The sequence below is a fragment of the Nyctereutes procyonoides genome, unplaced genomic scaffold (assembly GCF_905146905.1).
Source record: "Nyctereutes procyonoides isolate TBG_1078 unplaced genomic scaffold, NYPRO_anot_genome, whole genome shotgun sequence".
NCBI lineage: Eukaryota > Metazoa > Chordata > Mammalia > Carnivora > Canidae > Nyctereutes > Nyctereutes procyonoides.
In genome coordinates this window covers 16,322,116-16,343,654 of record NW_026575121.1, presented here as the reverse complement: position 1 = coordinate 16,343,654, position 21,539 = coordinate 16,322,116, and the positions used below count along the sequence as shown (strand labels likewise).

The window sequence follows — 21,539 nt, the reverse complement described above, 5'->3', positions numbered from 1 at the left end:
GTCAGAACTGTTCTTAGGGACTGTTGTGCTATCAGGTAACCAGCAGTCAACACTGGTGCCATCCACTGAGTCTATTCTGGGTAGCAGTGGGTATTGCTAGGTTTCGCTGTTTCCATCAGGTGAACAAGAAGCGTGGAGAACCAGGACCTTCATCTGAGCTCTTCTGCTTCTTCCCTCATTGACCTATCAGCTGTCAAATTCATCAAAACTATGACGAGCCTTCCTCCGGTTCTCAACCCAGGAGACACGTTAGCTTACTTGGAGATCTTTTTAAAACCACCATGCCCAAGCCATCCCCTTCCTAGTTGATTATGTTGCACAGCAACGGTAAAGGACAAAAAACAAAATGTGAAAAACTCAACACTGCTGGCCGTGCGTTTTCACCTGTATCCTTTCACTTGTTACGATGTAGAAACAATCAACTGTGGGTTAGTAAAGAAAATGTACAAATCACAGGTCCTGAGCGAGAGCCTGAAGCCCTCCCCTTCAAAGTATGACATTCTGTCAATTACTTTGGCCAGAAGGTTCTGTTCTCTTCTTCCTTCCTTCTTTCTTTCCTCCCTCTCCTTCCCTCTTATTCTTTCTTTTTTAACTGTTCTTCTGACTTCGCAGAACTAAGACTATGGGAAGACTGTCTTTGCCGTGTTACCCAAAGTTTGTAGTTCAGACATATTCCTTCTCTGTAATGGGCATCCTGGTCTCCCTCTCCTTTAGGCAAGTATCTGGGCTTGTAGACACATATCTTCTGCCTCGAAACATGCTTCCACCCCCACTGGTAATGTCGGGGCACTTGGGTCAGGCCTAAACTAATTAATCCACAGACCCTTGCTGAAGTCACTGGTTCGTAGGCAGAAAAGCAGCACAGACTGTGAGTAAACGCGGCCTCAGGGGAAAGGCTTCTTTTCTCTTCTGAGTGCACTTCTAGAAGTGACCCCAAGCCCATCCCTGGACTCAACAGCTCTGGGAGTTGAAGCCGTCTCATGATCCCATGGGGCAGCTGATGCCAGAGACAGCAGAAATGAAAGATGCAAAGAATCAGGGTCTTTTGTGACAACTCTGAGTTACTGAATTAAATCAGCTGAAACCCACTGAGCTTCTGGTAGTTCAGTGAGCCAGTTAATTCCCTTTAGTGTTTTAAGCCGGTTTGAGTTGGGTTTTCCATTATCAGCAACCAGATACATCTTGAAAGATCCATTGCAAATTGTAAAAGGAAGGGAATGCCTGGTTTTGGATTGGATTACACTTGAAAAAGCTAGCAGAATGCTAAAAACAGTATATTCAAACATTAAATGTTTTCCTATCGTACTTAGCAGCTCTCACCTTACTAAGAACTGCTATCCAGTTGCAGGTTGCTTTTGCAGGAAACGTGGCCAGCTGTGTCAGTCAGTTTATTCTGTGATAATAGTGGTGGGGAGGACTTCAGTATCCTGGGACTGCTGTTCTATTCTATTCTATGGGGTTAACACCAGACCAACAAGAAAGATACTGTTCAGCAAATAAAACATACAGTAAAACAATGTATATAACAGCGCATTGGTTTTATTGATGGCAGAAGAAAAAATTCTCTTTCACTGGTAAAAGGTACTTGCTTTACTTAACTTAGTATTTTTTTTTCCCATTCTTCACGTTAGCTGGATTTTTCTCCCCTCTAAAATCTGCTTTTCAATTCTCCAATAGTAATATTCATCACGGCTGCACCTTATTCTGGAGGGAAAGTAGGAAGTCTATCAACAGGTTTTGACCAGTCAATGGCTCCTTTCTTCACAAAGACTCTAAAAGAGAAGAGGAAAGTGAGATTGAATCCTTAAATTGGCTTTTCTGTAGTCAAGATACACTTCTGCTGAAACATATGTGAATGTAAGCATTTGTATAAATATTAATAGATCTCAAGTAGAATCAAGGACACTGCTGTCTAATTATAAACGTAATTTCTATAAATCAATATATAAACAAAAGGCAAATCTTTTTTTTTTTTTAAAAGCAAATCTTTCAAAGTAATTTGTCTTCTAGAAATTCTTAAGAGGACATCTCTATCATTGTGAGCCTCATTATTGCTGGCACGTCAACTTCAGGAATTTGAATTAACTACACGGTATTTAACACAGGATGACCTGGAAAAGCTGCAGTCTGCCAGTGGGCCACTTCTCCCCATCCTAACTACCTCCATTTCCCCTTTGAACACTTTTGGACCAGTTTAGTCTGCACGGTAATTTATGTGAGCCTATTACCTGCTCCTGTCTGCTCCCAACCTTTACCGGGCATCACTCTAGTTGAACCACCTTGAATGGTGACAACAGAAAGAGCTAAGAGAAGGGGGAGAGAAGCCTGTCTGCCATAGTCGTGTTCCAGCCGCATGCATGAATGAATGCTTGGGCAGGGACCAGCAGAGTGCCCTGGGCTGCATACAAACAGCTCATATGTCTTCAGAAGTAAATAGTCCCCTGCTAGGAAAGTGAAGAGCTCTGGGTACTGTTATCCTCACATAATGCCTATCCTGCTGGCACCAGGGGGTTCTGCGACAGCTATCTTTATAGCAATCATTTCTCTGACCTTGATTTGAAAAGTTTTACAAAGGGACGCTTGACCAGATTGTTTTTTTTTTAAAAGGAGACATTTTAAAAAGTATCTTTTACTAGCTGAAAATGGTGTCAAAACCTGGATTTTAGAAATAAAGTCATGACATTTATATAGTAGTCTATGCGTGGCTCTTGGTTTCAAGGTTTCATATTGATATGTGAAATTGTGAAGATGGGTCTCTCGACAAATAAGAAACTAGAACGGAATATTCAAAGCGACTCAACATTTATTAAACTGCTTTCCCCGTTGAGTCTTAACTTTGGTGGCCCCAGGGGGCTTCATGCTGATGTGTCTTACAGAGTCTTCCCACACAGGCCTCCTACTTCTCTTTTCACAGCAGGACTCCTCGACTGGGCTACAGCAATACATTCTTAGTGTCCTTCCCTCCTGGGGCTGTAATCCACTCTACATACGGCAGCAATATAGCCTAAGCTTAATTTTGATCACATTACTCTTATTCAGAAGTTTATGGCCACCAAACACACCAAACTCTTAATGCAGCTAAAGCAGCACTCTTGTGTCACCACCAGTAACTATGTTAAACATCTACTGTTTGGGTTCACATACGCTACTGTTGCCACTGGAAGCTGCTTACTGTGTTCCTCGACCTTTAGAATTTCCTCAGACATCTCTACCCTACCCTGACAATGAAGCTTCAAACTGATTCCCGACGCCTGCCCCTACTAGTTGGGTTCTGGTTCCCTGGACTCCAATCATGTCAGAAACCGCTTCAAATGCATGCAATTTGCGTCAGTTTCACTGATTAAAGAACTATGTATAATTCCTCTGTCCATAGCTACACATATTTCTGAGTTATCTGGGACAATTATGACAAGTAAAAAAAAAAAAAAACCAAAACAATTATGACAAGTGCAGGAACTAAAAGTTTGGAGTTTGGGCCCTCTCTCCTCAAGTCTCATACTTGGGTCCTATTTCCCCACATTGCTCCCCGACACCTAGCTTGGACTTCCAGGTATGTCTTGCTTTTGCTAGTCACTGATGATATGCTTAGTACCAAGACCAAATAGAATCCAACTCCCTCTCCACTTCGGGTGACGTATGTACGTGCATGTGGGGAGGTGGTCGTGGGATAGAGGGCTTGTAAAGAAAACTTTTTAGGACAATCAAATAATGTGTAAATTACACACCAAGAACTTTATGAAAATATACTTATTTAATACACACTGACTGAACAGGTACTATGTGTCATTCATCACCTGGCAAAGTACCCAAAACATTATAAAAAAAAGTATGACTATGAAATTACAGTTTTTAAGTGAGAAAGTGCCTTAAGTGTTTCTTACTATCTTGAATAATTTTAGATAACAAAACCTATGAAAAATTTCAGCATATATTAGAATTCATACTTATATTTGCTGGAAGTCAAATGGCAGGCTACAATGGATATCTTCTATTTTTAACACTTGAATTAATGGAAACCAGGAATGAGGAAACAAAAATATCTTTTCTCTCAAGAAGAAAATAACATTGGTTGTGTGACAAGAACAAGAAGAGTAATTCTTATTACTGGTGAACCTCTCATTCAAAGGCAGTATATAAAAAAAAGAATTCTACTTCATAATTTTTGATGTTTGAATAAAAATTAAAAATTTTTTTCAACCAAGAGCGTATGTATTTTACTTATTTATTTTTCAGAGTAAATTTTGCAGTGAGAGGTTTTCTTAGTGAAAACATCACAAGACTGCCCCCCCGCCATATTTATCCCCCATGCAGCAAAATTAATCTTCTTATCAATGTCAGGAATCCAACATCTCTATCACACATCTCTCCCATCAACAGTACAATTTGAAGCAAGCATCTGGGAAAAATGGGATGTTTTAACTCAGAGAAAACAGAAAACCACTAATGTTGTGATGTTTCAGCTGATTGGGGGCAGCCTGCATTGTGGTATTAGATATTGATGAGCCACAATGACCACGGAGCTATGGTTTCTGATTTACTTGAAGCAGTACATTCTTTTTCAGAGGAAATTTTCCATGGAAGCCTAATCTAGAAAACGTACGGAAGAAAAACCAAAGGGTGGAGAGGATGTAGTTCCAGCCTTCAGGCTGCAGCCTTACTTCCCGCTCCCCAACTCGCCTCTACTTCAGGCCCTATGCGGCTTCTCTTCTGCAGCCTCAGGATATCACGGACAAGTCCTAGTCCTGCATTTCCTGTTAGGCAAACACTGCCCTATAGCAATCAGGGAGCTGAGAACCTTCCCCCTTAATTTAAAACCTTGATTTAACCAATTTAGACATGCTTGGAAAGCTAAGAGGGAATTTTCAGTTTTCATTCGCCCTGAGAGTGATTTAATTGTAAGCATGCTGAATATATGTTAAAAGTGAGCGTTCAGTCTGGCACAATGGAAAGTTGTGAAGGTCCCTATATGTACTTTGATTCTGCTTTGGTCAGTGCTTGCTACAGAAAAATGCCCAAAGTCGTGAAGTAGTCCTTCTATATAATACTGTGGACAGTAGGTCACGTCTGTTTACATGATGGCCTTGTATTAAGCACAAAGAAAAGCCAGTGATGAGATGAAGAAGATGCAATGCTGGCGGGCTCAGGTAAAACGGAAGTCGGGTTAACATGAGACCTCCACTCCTGGCAGGCTGCTACATAAGGAGCTAAGGACTAGAACATAGAAGAAAACATTCCTTCACTTAGGATGGCAGAGCTAATTTGCAACCAGTGAAGGAGTTTGGGGAAAACTGAAGGACATCTAAGACTCTGGGACAGTGCTGCCCAGCACAAATACAATGGGAGACACATGGGCAATTTTAAATTTTCCATTAGTCACTTAAAAAAATACAAATGGGGAAATTAACTTTAATAACATATTTAATCCAACTGATCAGAAATATTCTTATTTCAATACATAATACAAATTACTGATATTTTATTTTTTTTACCTAAGTCTTTAAAATCTGATATGTATTTTTCAGTTATAGCACATCTCAATTCAGACTAGCTGCATTTCAAGTGCTAAAAACTTACAGCTGGTTTGAAAAATGGAGAGGGTCACTTAGTAGGGGGAAAATACAATATGGATAACAGCCTTTGCAAAATGAATAGCTGAAATGAGAAATTGAGAACAGTTTCTTAAAAATTCTCAATGGTCTTGCTACTGAGAAGAGACTCAGAAAAAAAGAAATATTTAGGTCTAAAATACTCTCATAGTCTTTATAGTAATATATAACAAAGGCTGTAACTGGAAAACTCTGAAAATATTCAAAAGTCCGGACATAATGAAAAAATAGAAATGTTACTAAAGATGACAAAAGTATTTCCTCCTAATAACATTAAAAAAAGAAGGTCTTTGTTGATCAAAATGAGATGCTTTAGATTGGTCTCATAATATCCTGACTTCTTCATTATATTTCTCATCCTTCCTATTAAAAATGATTTTCAGAGAGCAACTCTCTGAAACTCTAAGATGAAAGTTTCTGGATCGATAGCATAGGGCCCCCAAACCCCATCTCTGTAAGCAATCACATTATCTTCACCCAACTCCTGAAAATATAATATGAAACATTTCCTCTTTCTAAAAAGGATCGAAATTAATTAAACAATAAAAAACTCAATTATACAAGTTGGTGATTATCCTTTGTTTCCTTTTATTTTCTTCCTGCTTTCAAAGTTAAAGACATTTTACTGATTGGTATCACCTCCCATAGAAGAGAGTGGGTACAGAGAAAAAAGGGCATTAACAGGTAGCATTTGTGGGGAAAGGCTTGGTGGAAAAGTAGCTTGTAACTATGGTATAATCTTACATACTTTATAATTGAAAGGTGTGAAACATCCGTTTTTTTCTATCATATTATTACAAAATATTAACAATTGGACCCACATATTCAACATAAATAGCATTGTTCTTTATACGGAAACCATCTCACAATGCCAATTTTACCTTCTCATATTAGTTCCGGGCCCGGGGAGGTTGGTAAAACTGCTGGGTGGGCCGAGTGGATCTTCTTGGCTGGCCATCACCTCCTCTACGGAACTCAAGCGTTTGGTCATAGGTGCCTTCTTCCTCCTATTTGTAAAGAGTAGTGATTTAAACACGTTCAGAATAGCTCCAAGTTTCCTAAGTTAAATACTTTATGGTGCCGATTTTGATATGCCTCTTAAGCTGCCCTGGGATTCACATCTGTCAACTTTTATAACAGAGGGAAGCAAGGGGAAGGAAAAAAAAAGGGGGACATTGTTAAAACTCTTTTGGTCCTTGATAACAGAAGAATGAACTTGACAGTGGTAAGATTAGAATCAAATTTAATTCAAGAAAAGGAAACTATTTCCACATAATAGCATGATTATCTCACCAAATGACTTGACACAAGGGGGTGAAATCACAAAAAAGCAAGCATTATAACAAAAATTTTCCTGAATATTTGGACTTCTAAATATTTCTAGGTATTTGCCATGGAAAGGGATTTTGGTAAGATACGGAAAAGGGGTTGAAGAGCCAGAGAACGTTCACCAGCTGTCTGTCCTCATCTGATGAAATCTCCAACATCGTTAAGAACCTTACATCTAGAGACAGGAAAAAATAATGGATTGGAATGAGGAGGAAATACAATTTACATATAAAGACAGCTTCATGCAAGACATAGCAATCGGCACAGTAAGACACAAACTAGTTTCTTCTCATTTTCTTTCTTACTGAGGGGATACATCTATCAGCTTGAGGAATAGCATGGAAAATTAGGATAAGCAGATTAAACAGCAGAAAGAATACAGTTAATTATAATATTTGAAAAGAACTTAGAAGCAACAGAAATGTAGCCAAAGCCACACTGGTTTCTTACTGAGTGCTGCCACCCTGTTATTTTAGTATTTTGAAATTAATGCAGCTATGAAGTATGTTCCCTTTTAAAGACAGAAAAAAACTGGCTCTCAGTTTTGTTTATGAAAGAAACAGCATCTATTTCAAAACTAGGGTTTAAATTCCAACTGAATTATCAGAGCACAATAATTTGCATCATTTTGAAAATGTATCCCTCTTCTTCCTCCTCCTCACATTATCTCTGGGTTTTTCCCAAAAGATTGCTTTCCTTTAACCCTATTAATAACATAAGAAGTTATAAAAGACTGAGTTCTATTCTTCAAATTTTACAGATCCAACTACTGTAATTTTACCTGAGAGAAGCAGAAAGATGCTAAGATAATTTGATCAAACCCTATCATTTAGAAATGATATTTAATATTTGGCATGAACCTAACTCTTATTATTAGGCATCCTCCACGGTATTTGTAAGAAAGAATCATTATTTCAATTTTATACAAAGGACACTGAAGCCCAGGAAAACTTTCTGACTTTGCCCTGATACTTCTAAGGCAAACCTGGGTTTCGATTCAAATGCAACTGTTTAAATCTTTACATCTCAGTCTGCATGTCAAAGAAATAAACCAACAGCCCCAAATTAATGACATCCTTAAGGGGCCATCATCGCTTAAATAAGAGAATGAAGAAATTTGACCATATATTGACATCACTCAATAACTGCATTTTAAAGACAAACTTCCAGATTAGCTCTCTTTTCTCTATGCCCCTTTCATTAATAACCAATCTCAAAACGGTTAGAAGTGTCAGATATTATGTCTATAATTTAGTAAAGCAATTAAATGCGGTAAGAAAAATTAAAAAGTGTTCGGGAAAGGAGAGAATTATTTTTTATTATTCTGGTCACTGTTTTGAATGATGACTGTCAAATATTATAGCTAAATTTGAAAAGGAAGCTATTTAATTTTATGACATATGACAACATTTGAAGCTTTGCATATTAACTAAGAAGAATGAAAATATATTTGCTACTGTAGTAGATGAAGTAAGTATTTCAGGAATTAGAATCAAAATTTTTTTTTCTTCACACCCAGCTGCAGCACTGGTCAGAGGACATCTAAAAATCTATACTTTATCAATAAAAAAACACTGTTAAAGGTAGGAAACTACATTTGCTGAGAGAGTGAGCTGGATTTATATAATATGACATAGCTATTTGAAAAGCTGACTCTACTGTGTTTAAAAGATTCACAGACTATACCAGCCAGAGCCAATTAAATGGTTTTATAAAGATGACTGACCATGAGATTTCTTTCACATTATTTGATGTCTTCACAATCTTTTTATACAAAGTAGAAGCAAAAAATAAAAATGGTTCTGACAGCTTGGTTTTCAGGTATTGTCAAAGGCACAATCTTGCTTTTTTAACTTTTAAATATTCCTCTTGCAGAATACTTGAGGGCAAACCTGGTCACCCACAGAAACTACTTCCTATAGTCCACAGCTAGTAATTTTTAGCACTGAAGGAGTACCTTTCCATTTTATATAATACACAGCTCAACTTAATAGGTGAGTAGATTTGGAGTCATCTTTGAATGAATGACATTTATACCTAGTTCTTCCTTCTAACTTATCTCCTTCCTTTACGTATTGCTACTCTGTAACGGATTTAAAACTAAAAACAAATTATGAATTTTATAGTTCATGAACATATTTTTTAAAATCTGACACTGTGTTTGAGCTGGCATAGTCCTGGAAGGCCATATGGTCTGTCCCTTGCCTTAGACCTGACAGATGAGGAATCTCTAAATCCTGGGAGGTGAGCTCACTTTCCCATGTCACAGAGCTTATTCAAAGAAGAGTCCAGACCAGGGCCATTTTGTTTCTGACTCTCAGGTAAGAGTCTTTAAAAACACTTGTGATAACTTTCATAAAATGAAACTGATCCATGTTATCTTCACCCAACATTTGAGATTCAGAACTAGTTATTGGGACTCAAATTTTTGTCCACCTAAACCTGGTTCAAAAATACTAAATAACTAATATTTGAATATTTATGCACCATCTTTTCATACCAATACTTACTAGCGTATTACTCCTTTTAATGAGATGATACAAAATGCAATAATCATTGTGACATCAAGCATGAATGAAATATTTTGAAGAAAACAAAAAAGTCCCAGCACCAATGTAAAAAGGAGATGTACAACTTCATCTATAAAACACGTCTGACGGGTCACAATATCTTTTCTGTGTATCCCCTTCATTCTCTCATTGGCGGAGACTATACCTGGAGTGAGAACACAAATACATACTCCCTCATTTATAAATGAACTGTGGTACAAAAGCTCATTGTAAATCGGTCACTTGGAACCTGGAGCATACCTCAGTAAAAGATATGTAACATTTAAATAGAAGCTGGGTTCTCTATTCTTCAAGGTGAAGTGCAATTAAGCATACAAACCAGTATTTTAAGGAAAGTGCTAGATCGGTGGTTCTCAACTGGGAGTGATTTTACCCCCTAAGAGACATTACCCATTGTCTGGAGATACATCTGAGGGGTGCTACTGGCATCTCGTGGATCTAGAGATATTTTTGACTGTTACAAACTGAGGGGACAGGGAGTGGGGGAATTGCTACATCTAAGGGGTGGAGACCAGGGGTGCTGCTAAGCATCAACAAAGCCCAGGCAATGGGACGCCTGGGTGGCTCAGCTGTTAAGCTCTCTGCCTTGAGCCCAGCGCGTGATCCTAGAGTCCCAGGATCAAGTCCCACGTCGGGCTCCCTGTATGGAGCCTGCTTCTCCCTCTGCCTGTGTCTCTGCCTCTCTCTCTCTCTCTGTCTCTCATGAATATATAAACAGAAATGAAATCTCTCTCTCTCTCTCTTTTTTTTTTTTTTAAAAAAAAAGCCCAGGCAACAAAGAATTATCCAGTCCTAATGCTAACAGGGCCCCGAGTGAGGAGGATAAACCTCCTACTCTGAAGTGCCAGGGTAGGTTGGAAAATAATTCTGAAATTCAAGAAGTTTGGGTTTGCCACCCTTCCACTTTTTCCTTTGGAACATTTCTTCTGCCTCTGCCTCTAAGGCCTTAAATGCTGACCCAAATCTCTATGGAACTTTTTCTGGGGGTGGGGGCCTCTATTTGTCCACAATGCTACATTTTCCTCTGTGCCAGTGACACATTCATATTATCTTGTCTTAAATTACCATTTCTTCAGGATTTTCCCACAGCTGTAACTCTGAGGAGACAATCAGAGATTATTCGGTTGCTGAGAGTAGGAAGCAGGGATGGCCATTCTCTTCACAAAAAAAAAAAAAAAAAAAAAAAAAAAAAAAAAAAAACTTAGAAAAAACTTAATATTGTGATACGTCCTTTAATAGCTATTTTGTGCATAATCTAGTAACGTTTCTTCTAGTCAGTTCCTTCTAACAGTTTGTAGTTACAAAAATACATGATCCAGCATATGAAATGTATACCATGTCCTCTCAACACTGGGCCTTGACATTTAGGATATTTTTTTAAATTTTTTAAATTTATTTATGATAGTCACAGAGAGAGAAAGGGAGAGAGGCAGAGACATAGGCAGAGGGAGAAGCAGGCTCCATGCACCGGGAGCCCGACGTGGGATTCGATCCCGGGTCTCCAGGATCGCGCCCTGGGCCAAAGGCAGGCGCCAAGCCGCTGCGCCACCCAGGGATCCCCATTTAGGATATTTTGAACAATGAAATACTCATGAGTAGATATCTCCTTCAGTGACTCACAAATGAGCTACTCACTCTGAATATTCAGGCTACCTTTTACCTGCCTGGTGAGCTTGTGTAGTCAGTTTATAGAAATATAAACTAATTTTAATACAACACCTAGGCCAAATTGAAAGACAAACTTGCTTTCCCAAAACATCACATAATAAAGGGGAAAATACGGAGGTAATGAAAAGATTAGTGGTTGCCCAAGGTTATGGGGAACAGAAAGATGAAGAGGCAGAGCAGAGGGAATTTTTAGGGCAGTGAAACCATTCTGTTATGATACTATTACGGTAAATATGTGTTATTACACATTTGCCCAACCTGCTGAATCCTAATGTAAGCTATGGACTCTGGGCAATAAGGTGTCTGTCAACGTAGATTTATCAATGACAGCAAATGCACTGCTCTGGCAGGGATGTTGGTAATGTGGGGGCTACATGTGCGGCAGGGCAGGAGCATATGAGAAGTCTCTATACCCTCCTTTCAGAGGAATCTAAAACTGCTCTAAAAAAACCCACCAAAGTCTGTTAAAAAAAAAAAAACAAAAACAAAACAGGCAGTAAAATAGGCCATGTCAGTGGGATACTTTGTGCCTTGTAGAGTGCTGGTGATATGGTAGGTCTTTAATATTTGATGAAATATTTCTTGACCTGCCTTATTTAAATTGGCACGTTTTCAATCCATTCAGATTCTTCTTTCTGTGGTTATCAGTAACTAGGATATGACAATTAAGTTTCTTTCATCCTTGGGATGCCATGAGAATTAATTAATGTGTGAAAACCACTTTGAAGTTTATTGAGCTTTCTGAATTGGTTCTAGGCTGTACTTAATTTTGATTATACCTTGGATATTCATAACATTTCCTCTTTGTCCTCACTGAAAAACTTTGACCTTTGATTTTATGTTTCAGTCCAAACAGCGAAATAAAGTAACTCTGTCCCATCCAAAAACAAAAACAAAAAAATCACATAATGGACCCTAAAAGTAGAACTTAAAATATTCTTAAGTAATCTATTTTAGATAAATTATACTAATATCCTACTATATTGGAGTAACTTAAAGTTAAAAGCAAAAGCTGGATTGGCTTTTATTTTCTGTGAAGTTTATGGATAAAATCTGTGCCCAAAAGAATCATGTATTATGATCAACACTGAACTTTACCAATTAATCTTAAGAAATATGCTCCAAATGAATATTTATAGGTCTATGACAAAGTAAACCAGGCTTGTGGTAGCCTGGAACCACAAACTGTAAAACAGGAAGTTTCTGTAAAGAAGAGTAATCCAAATAACTAAGAAACTATTATTTGCTCAAGTAAGTAGTACCACCACCTGAGCTAAAACAGAGGTCTTCTGATTCATAGTCCTGTCTGCCCTTCACCTTGCTTCCAAGTAATGAGGGTGAGGAATAGTTATAACAGATTTCAAAATTGGAAGGGGAAATTGGAGATAACCTGATTGAGCAGATTAAATTTTTAAAGAATATTATTATTTATATTTTGGGTAAATGTGATACTCTTCTTTCATATGAAATTTTATATAGAGTTTCAATATAAAATAGGTGGGCCTAGGTTAGAGTGAGTGTATGCAAGCAGTATCCCCTTGACTTGCTCTTCCTCAGTCCCTCCAGCTCTGTAACTCCCTAAGCTACAAAAATTAACCCCTCCCCCCATTTCAACCTCTGCTGTACACTAGGAACTAGCTGGATTGACTGACTTGATTAATACAAGAAAGTAATGATGGAAGAATAGGAACCAGAACCAGAATTCTGACTGAGTTCAGTGGCCTTTTCACTTTTGCTTTCTATCACAGAGAAAATCTAAACCCTTCTTTTGACTTCTATGAACTAAATGTCTCACTTGATAAAAAAAAAAACTCACCTTCCATACCTAAGTGGGAAAAAAATCTCAGATTTCATTAACATAAGAGAAAGTCATTATACATAACCAAAATAAGTAAATTTTATAATAGACTAATTTCCTTGTCTTTGAAACTTTGAATAAAATACCATTTGAGAATAAAATATAATGGGGAATTATAATCAGTGGATCTAAGATCATCTCTTTAATATGTACCATGCGCTAGAATATTTTATTTAAATACTTATATAAACATATTTTATAGCAGAAAAGAAAAACAATGATTCAAGACCAAAAAAAAAAAAATCTAATTACTAAACAACTATCCTAAAATGTATGGCTGATAGAATACAATGTTTTCATTCCTGTATCATGCAGGATTTCAGGAGACATTTCATTATGGTTCTGATTTTCTCCTTTCAGAAAAAACTACATTTTCTAGAGTTACATAAAAATTGAAACTATTGGGCAGCCCCGGTGACGCAGCGGTTTAGCGCTGCCTGAAGCCCAGGGTGTGATCCTGGAGACCCCGGATCAAGTCCCACATCGGGCTCCCTGCATGGAGCCTGCTTCTTCCTCTGCCTGTGTCTCTGCCTCTCTCTCTCTTTCTCTCTCTCTGTGTCTCTATGAATAAATAAATAAAAAATCTTTAAAAAAATAAAAAATCTATAAAAAAATTGAAACTGTTTATGATTCTGGAAGATACTAGGAAATCATGCGAATACCTAGTTCAAGGATTCTACTCTATGCTCTGCCAACCAATGCAAAGCCTGAGTGACAACTGAACTTGAACATAGAACGCTGAATGTTTAATAGACAGCATAGCAAACACAGTACTATTCATCACAGTCCTTCCCCTAATATCATTAACACCATCCACTCTTCAAAACAGAGTAAACAAGCTATTTTTGGCAGCTTAGGCACTCAAGGAAATTGAACTACACTTCATCCTTATTTTTACTACAAGAATATGAAAAAGAGACTAGTAAACATGTTACCCTTAACAAATTGCAAATGATAAAAATATAGATTGTCTCTTATGCAAAAACACACCTGAGTTTCTTACAACTTGGAATACAGAAAAAGGGAATGAATGTTTATTCCACTATGTGTTTGGCATTTTGTATTATATCTCCTTTAATCCTTCCAACGATGTTTTGAATTACTTAAGCACATCATTCTACATATGAAGAAATTAAGGCTCAGGGTAATTTACACAAAGTTATGTAAGTGGCTATGCCTGAATAAGAGCCCTGGACTGTTTATTCCAAAATTCTTTCCATAGCATCACATAGTATATATTTACATATTTTGTTTCAGATAGTTTTAATTTTTTCTAATGGTTAGCTTAAGATCATTTTTAAGTAAATGGTATGGCCTCTGCACTGAGGCCTCTGTCCTAGCATAAACATCATTTACTGGTCATAATCTTTTTTGAAATACTATAGTAAAGTCCAAAGAATGAATATATATTTCATAAGAATGTATACCTCTCTCAAACTCATTGGCTGTTTTAGCTAAAGGTTAAATAGATTCTAAGGTTGCCCAGAAATCAAGGCAGGGAGCACATCCTGTTTCCAGATATGCCAGTCTACTCAAAGATTTCCTTGAGAGATACATTGATATATGAGCCCTCAGTCTCTTTGGTCAGATCTGAGTCTGAGTTTAGACTCCACCACTTCTAGGCATGTTACTCAATTTCTCTTGGTCTCAATTTTCTTACACAGAAAACAGTAATGAACTCCTAGGTTTACAGGGGGAACCATATGAAGTAATACCTGAAAAGCGTTTATCAAATAAGCCTTTAAACTGCGTATTATTCTAAAGTAAGTAACTCTTTGGCAATATAATATACATGGCCCACTTTGTTAAACTACCTAGAATCACAGACTTTGCTAAAATTCAGGAAGTTTGTTGCTAGAGTACTCCTCAAATTGCTTTGGACAGATAAGGGAAGTGGAAGAGCCACTGAAAACTAATGAAAGAGTCCGTGCAAGGAGAAAGATTCTTGCCATCTGCTTTCCTCTTATTTCTATGGTAATTAAAAAAAAATTATCTATACACTAAAACCAGTACTTTAATATTCTAAATCACTCTGTTGTTACCCCTGGTTTTATTTCTTTGAGAGGAAGTCTTTTTGTTCAATTATAGAGAAAAAGGGCAAATAGAACCAAAAAAGGGGAGGAAATTAGCAAAGAAGCATTTTTTAAATCAATCAAAAGTTATAGACACTATTTGCATAAAATCTGAGTATTTTAAGAGGAAGCCAAAAATAAGTTAACATGATCAGCCTCTTTGAATATCTATCTTGCCTTTAGATTATATCCTTGAAATTTTGGTAAATGCTATAAAAAGGGACCAGTTAGAAACACTATTTAAAAAGTGGAAGTACAGCAAAATGATTAATGACAGAAAATGCCTATCTATGCCTGTTACTATGTTTTCAGGTCAATGCCCACTAATTATCTTTGCAAAAGCAACTGCTTTCTCAAATATGCTAACTGAAGAAATATGTTTTAGAATATTTTATGGTTAAGACATATGAGCACTAATCACAAGTGGTTAATCATTTCACTTCTCATAATTTATATCATTTTTACATCTTAAATGGGCAGGCTAATATAACGTAATTTTAGATAGGTTAACTCATTCTTTCTCTGAAAGTAATAATTACTGCACCATCATGCCAGACCACCTCTTACTCTAAAAGTCAGCCTGATGCACATTATGTAACTGATCACCTGAGACAAATAGTTAAGGCATGCTACAGTGACCTGTAATACAGATTTAAGAAACAAAGGTAGAAAAAAATCTCCATGTCAAATTGATAAAATATAGGCCAGCTCTTTAAAAAGCACGAAGGGTTGGAGTGGGGATGGGACACGTGACTTGACATGCTTCATATAACTATAAGAAAAAGATAGTCATGCCTAATAACACAGAAACAAAATCATTGCTGATGATTTTCACCCCTTTTGTGAAAGTAAAGGAACATAAGACTAACAGGAAAAGAGTTAAACATTTAAATCTTAAAGCAGATAGCACCCAATGTGATGAACATCATTTTTGCATTTGAATTCCATTCACACCTAAAAACCCATAATAACAAAGTCTGCATAACGAACTAAAAATATTTCTCTTTAGTGAAACATAATGTTAACAGATATTTAGAAACCCTAATCAATTAACAGGCTAGCTAACAAAGCCAGTTTTAGAAATGTGAAGTAGCCCAGGAGTCAGTGATCTGATGTCTGCAGTACAAGAACCACCTACCCCCTCAGAGAACTCTGTTGGAACTCAGGCTTCCTCAAGCAGCCAACTCCACCTCTGTCCTGCACAAGAAAGGACAAATCTACATTTCCACTTATATTTTCTCATTGAGCCTGTTTCTTTTGCCATATGAAAGATTTTAAGCTACTTTAAAAAAAGCATTATATCTCTCTTTCGTCTATTTTCTAGAATCCAAAGACTCAGCTCCTGGAATCACTTGTCAAATACCATTATTTCCAGAATCTCCCATCATCTTGATCGTTTTGTCCCTTTATGTATTTTAATATTTACTCTTCCATGTAACCTAGTTTTCAGAACAATATTTCAAGTAGGGTCTGCTTGGAACATAATACTATTATTTCCCATGATAAGCAAACTCTATATAAATCTATTAATGTAATCTGGGACACCTGGGTGGCTCAGTGGTTGAGCCTCTGCCTTTGGCTCAGGGCATGATCCTGGTCCAGGGATCGAGTCCCACATCGGGCTCTGTGTGAGGAACCTGCTTCTCCCTCTGTCTAGTCTCTGCTTCTCTCTGTGTTTCTCAGGAATAAATAAATAAAATCTTAAAAAAAATAAATCTATTAATGTAATCTAACCTTGTTTTAATGTTTTTAGCAGCTGCTCAATCACTGCTTGTTCATATTGCGCTTGTCATCAAGCAAAATCCTTACAACCTACTCCTAGGTCTATGTCATTCTGTATTTGAAATAATTATTTCCCCAATCAAAATCTCAAATTTAAGTCCAGTTGAAATCCATACACTAATGAAAGATATTATTTTGGCACAGATTTATCACTGGTATACTCTGAGTAACTATGAAATTAAGTCAGTTTTTCTGACAAGTTATTTATTTTTTGCACACTGAAAATTAGAGGACTATTATCTAAAAGGGTAAGACCTAAATAGATGGCTAAAATATTAGTTTAATAGGGGTGGTGGAAGGGGAGGAGGGCGGGGGGTGGGGGTGAATGGGTGACGGGCACTGAGGGGGGCACTTGACGGGATGAGTACTGGGTGTTATTCTGTATGTTGGCAAATTGAACACCAATAAAAAATAAATTTATTATTTAAAAAAATAAAATAAAATATTAGTTTAATATTGAAACTAGATTTGAGGGAATTTAGAAGATGAAAAGGGGGTCTCGGTAGGAGATTAAATAAACTCTCTTAGCAACAGAATAGTAGGTGAAAGGAATAGGTTGATTTTTTCCCTGCTCTATGTGAAATACTGCCTAGCCTCCTCAGAAATATAAGCTGATACTTCTACCCACATACGTCTTCATCTATTTAAAATTCTCTAAATTCATGAGAATTAAAATTGAATGAGCTAAATGTTTGAAAGATACCTTAATCAAAAAAGTATACCACATACTGAGCACAAGCTTACTGCAATGCTGAATATTTTTATATACAGAATCTCATTAAACTCCCATGAAAATCCTCAAGTAGTTTGGTATCATTAACCTTCATTTACAGGTAAAATGTAAAATCACGTACTGTGGTGTCAATGAGTTCAAAACTTAAATATTAGCTCTGCGACTTACTAGCTCAATGACTGTAGACAAGTTACTTCATGACTCTGAAGCTAGTATTTGTAATCTTCCTTGTGTATAAAATGGGAACACAAAAATTATTTCATAGGGTTCTTGTAGATATTACACCAATTAATGCAGGTCATTATACAAGGTACCTGTGTGTAAGTGTTCCAATTATAATCAAGTTCTAAAGAGAAGGATTCTAATCTTCACATTCTTAACCATTTCTTCCCCTTTTCCTCAATACTTAGAGAAATAACATATCATCTTGGTGTTACTGAAATATAAATTACTCTCAGTATGCTTAAATTTATGGATTTCTTTTCCTCATGTTGAGATTTCAAAATGTTCAGTATATGAGGAGTTAGCTTTTTCTTTAAAAAAGAAAATCATTCTCTTTCTGAGTTTAGGAGACCTTCTCAATCATTTTTGATGGTTGAAGAAAGAAAGGCATCACAAAGATTTTCTCCAAGAATAATAAGGGAGAGAACTTATCTCTGTCAACTCAGGTAAAGGAAAATTAGACCATACATGTCACCCAATTTGAGTCTATTAAACATATTATAATTTTCAATAATACTATCTAGTTTTACTGAAATTGAGGAACCCTGTCTTAGATGTTCAAGGCAGGCTAGGGAAACTGATAATATACTTTTGAGAGTAATTTGCTTATTATCTTACACAAAGGGAGAACATAATAAATGTTTGTTTCTATTAAATATGTGTTTTGTTTTCCTTGTTCAAGAATGACGCTATTCCTCCCTGTTCCATAGAGCCACAGTGGAACAATGACAAGCTAGGAAGTATTACAGTCAAAAGATTTTCTTAGGTTTTTCAAACATTTAATATGTACTTTTCTGAAAAGTATTAAGGTGAAACAATCAACTTTTTAAAAATTCTAAATTCAGCCATAAGATTACTTAAAGTATACTCCCTTATGCAACTTAAAACTCTTTTCTTCTCTCCTCCACCTCATCCCTCCCCACCACAATGTAAGCTGCTTATTAAAAAACGAAAACAGGGCAGCCCCGGTGGCTTAGTGGTTTAGCGCCACCTTCAACCCAGGGCGTGATCCTGGAGACCTGGGATCGAGTCCCATGTCGGGCTCCCTGCATGGAGCCTGCTTCTCCCTCTGCCTCTCTCTCTGTGTCTTTCATGAATAAATAAATAAAATCTTAACAAAAACAAAAAACAAAACTAAGGCAAGTAGATCCTCTGGACTAGAAGAAAAGGACAGTAGACAATCAGGGATGATGTCATTATTGTACAGGAATTTGTAAAACTGAGGATAATTAAGGCTTGATGAAAAGTAAGACTAGGAAAGTTTAGGATATTCTTAACAGTTTATAAACCCTGAAATTTCTAAAGCGTATGATGGTAGTCAAATTCCACTTTCATTATCTATGAATAAGGACATGACAGTCTTTTAAAAGCTGAATCAAAATGAGGAGAAAAGCCCGTTCAGGGTTAAACACTAATTTATGCAATCCCTGGTTTCAACAAGAGTCCTGTCAATGTCAAGCAGCAGGTACGCTGACAGCAGGGTGGGCTGAACAGCTTTGTGTCAGAGCTAGGACGGAAGTCACCAATTTATGAAGGCTGCTACAAACAGTACTTCAAAAGTGTGAAGAAAAATGGTTTTGCATAAAGAAAGTGATGGAAATTTTTATAACTTTGCAGGCAATACTATTAGCTTGAAGGAACACAGCTCTTTCATTTTGTGGGAAAAACTCACTTACTTTAAAAAGATTTATGGATTTTTATTTTACGCCTGCATTTTAAGAATCCTAATAGAGAAGTTCATTATACTATGACATTATAATAGAAAAGAAAGTTTTAAAAGGAAATATAAAAGAAAAAGGAACTAATTTAAAGAAAAAGATGGTGCAAAGAAGCAGTTTGGGTTTCCCTGTAAGAGAGATAATTTGGGATGGATACCCAACTCTTGATTTGAAAGTTCCAATCAGCAACTGCTGATGTTGCAGTCCGGGGCCAACAAACATTACTTTGAAGAGATGGACAATAACGGAAGCTGCTCTTTCCAAAGCTTTGAAGGAAAACTAAAGAAGTGGTGCCAACAGTAATTAAGAACCTATCTGCCAAGCATTTCAAATATTTAGTGACTGAACAAAATGTTTACTGAGCAGCTACTATGATCTTTTCAATGACCCTATCAAATTGCATATTTTTATTACTATTTTTCAGAAGAGAAAACAAAAGTGAGGTTAACAAAGGTTATATATCTTGCCCAGGTTATGTTGGTCTCTCGGCACATTCCAGTGGATGCAGAGGCTGACAGAATTAGATTGATCATGTGAAACCTCTTCGAGATTTATATAAAGAGATCAAAATCAAGTGCTTTCCACCTCACTTGCATTTTAAACACATCAAGAAATTAATAAAGTAGATACAATAACATTTGGGTGCTACCATTCTTACTGTAAAACACAAATTATCCATAATGTTATCTACTCTGAAGGACTCAATTGAGGGAACAAACAGCCCTGAGATGGCTACACTCTCCATAAACAGCTACTATACTTTAAATGAATTAATGGAAGTAAAGAGCTTAGACTAATGTTGGCTGCAAAATTAAGTGTTCAATAAAGTGCACTATTATTACTACTTCACAAGTGTAAAGTTCTATTCTTTATAATGCCACATAAAACATAAACAGTTTTTCTCCCACTGCTTTGAGTCGAGCAATTTGACTATATTATCCTAGTGATTTTGAGAGGCTGAAAACCTAACACACAATGCTAAATGAGCCTTTAGGAGGCACTTTACATTTCCAAAGTGATTCTTACAGTTATTGGTGTTAATAACCGATATAATATAAAAAGAGGCTAAGAAATCCAGTCACAATTAGCAACATGTTCATTTTTCTTCCAATGAAGAAAGAAACCCAGAAGCAATCTTCTTTACTGGGGCAAATCTTACCAGCTTCCCAAATAGAGTAATTGTCTTTGTAAATTTCATTTGAGTTAACGTTCCCCATCTTGCTATCTACAGATAAGGAGTATTAACTCCCCAGAGAACATGACTACTGAGAAGGAAAGTATAACAAAGCAGTAAAATGTACCAGTACAAATTATTACATGTTCCAAGATATTTATCCTCAGAAGCTTAGATTAACACAAATAATTCTGTTGTATACTTAACTGTAAATGTTCTAACTTTACCTAAGAATTGATAACTACATAATACATTTTAAACAAGAGATATTCCCTAATTTCATAATTTGATAAACCTCATAGTATTATGCTTCTCTGTTTGTTTCAGTGTTATCACATTCAGAAGCATAAACTTTCAGACAGACTATTTTTCTAAGCTGTCTCTGGTCTCAGTGAGAGACCAAATGTTGTTTAGACTCTTTTAGAAACTTTATCAATACTGTTGTGTGGTATGTCCATTAAGAGTTATCTTCTTCAATGCCAGAATAAGAGCATTCCATGATAATTGATAAATTAACTCCATGATCACGAAGAGCATATGTTCTTAACAGGATTACCTAGTTTCTTATTTGGATTTTGTTTTATAGCTAGTAGGGAACAACTCTTTATAAGTGTCAAGAAAAAATTTAGAAGAGCATTGAAGAAAAAATTCCTCATTTAATAGTGTCCGTGTTAGGAAAATCTCTCTCCATGAATGAGTCAGTAATAGATGGATAGGTCAACAGATAGATGAGGTCTCATGAGATTTAATTTTTATTTTTTTCTTTAATTTCCTACCTTATTTTGTTCTCTAATCGAACAATTTGGT

At 36.5% G+C, this 21,539-nt stretch overlaps 1 protein-coding gene across 6 annotated transcripts in view; it reads right to left on the bottom strand.

The window, feature by feature from the left end:
- Nucleotides 1–1,523: 1,523 nt before the first annotated feature.
- TDRD3 (tudor domain containing 3) overlaps nt 1,524–21,539 on the bottom strand; it is a 162,338-nt gene continuing 142,322 nt past the window's right edge. For 5 of the 6 annotated variants that reach the window (XM_055335867.1, XM_055335868.1, XM_055335863.1 and 2 more), the window contains 2 exons: nt 6,488–6,613; nt 1,524–1,772 (listed from right to left, as the gene is read on the bottom strand). In XM_055335867.1, the coding sequence (XP_055191842.1) occupies nt 1,700–1,772; nt 6,488–6,613 (199 nt within the window). In that variant the 3' untranslated portion in view covers nt 1,524–1,699. Of the gene's footprint in view, nt 1,773–6,487; nt 6,614–10,292; nt 10,663–21,539 lie in introns of those variants that run through there. The other variant, XM_055335864.1, reaches the window with a different exon arrangement.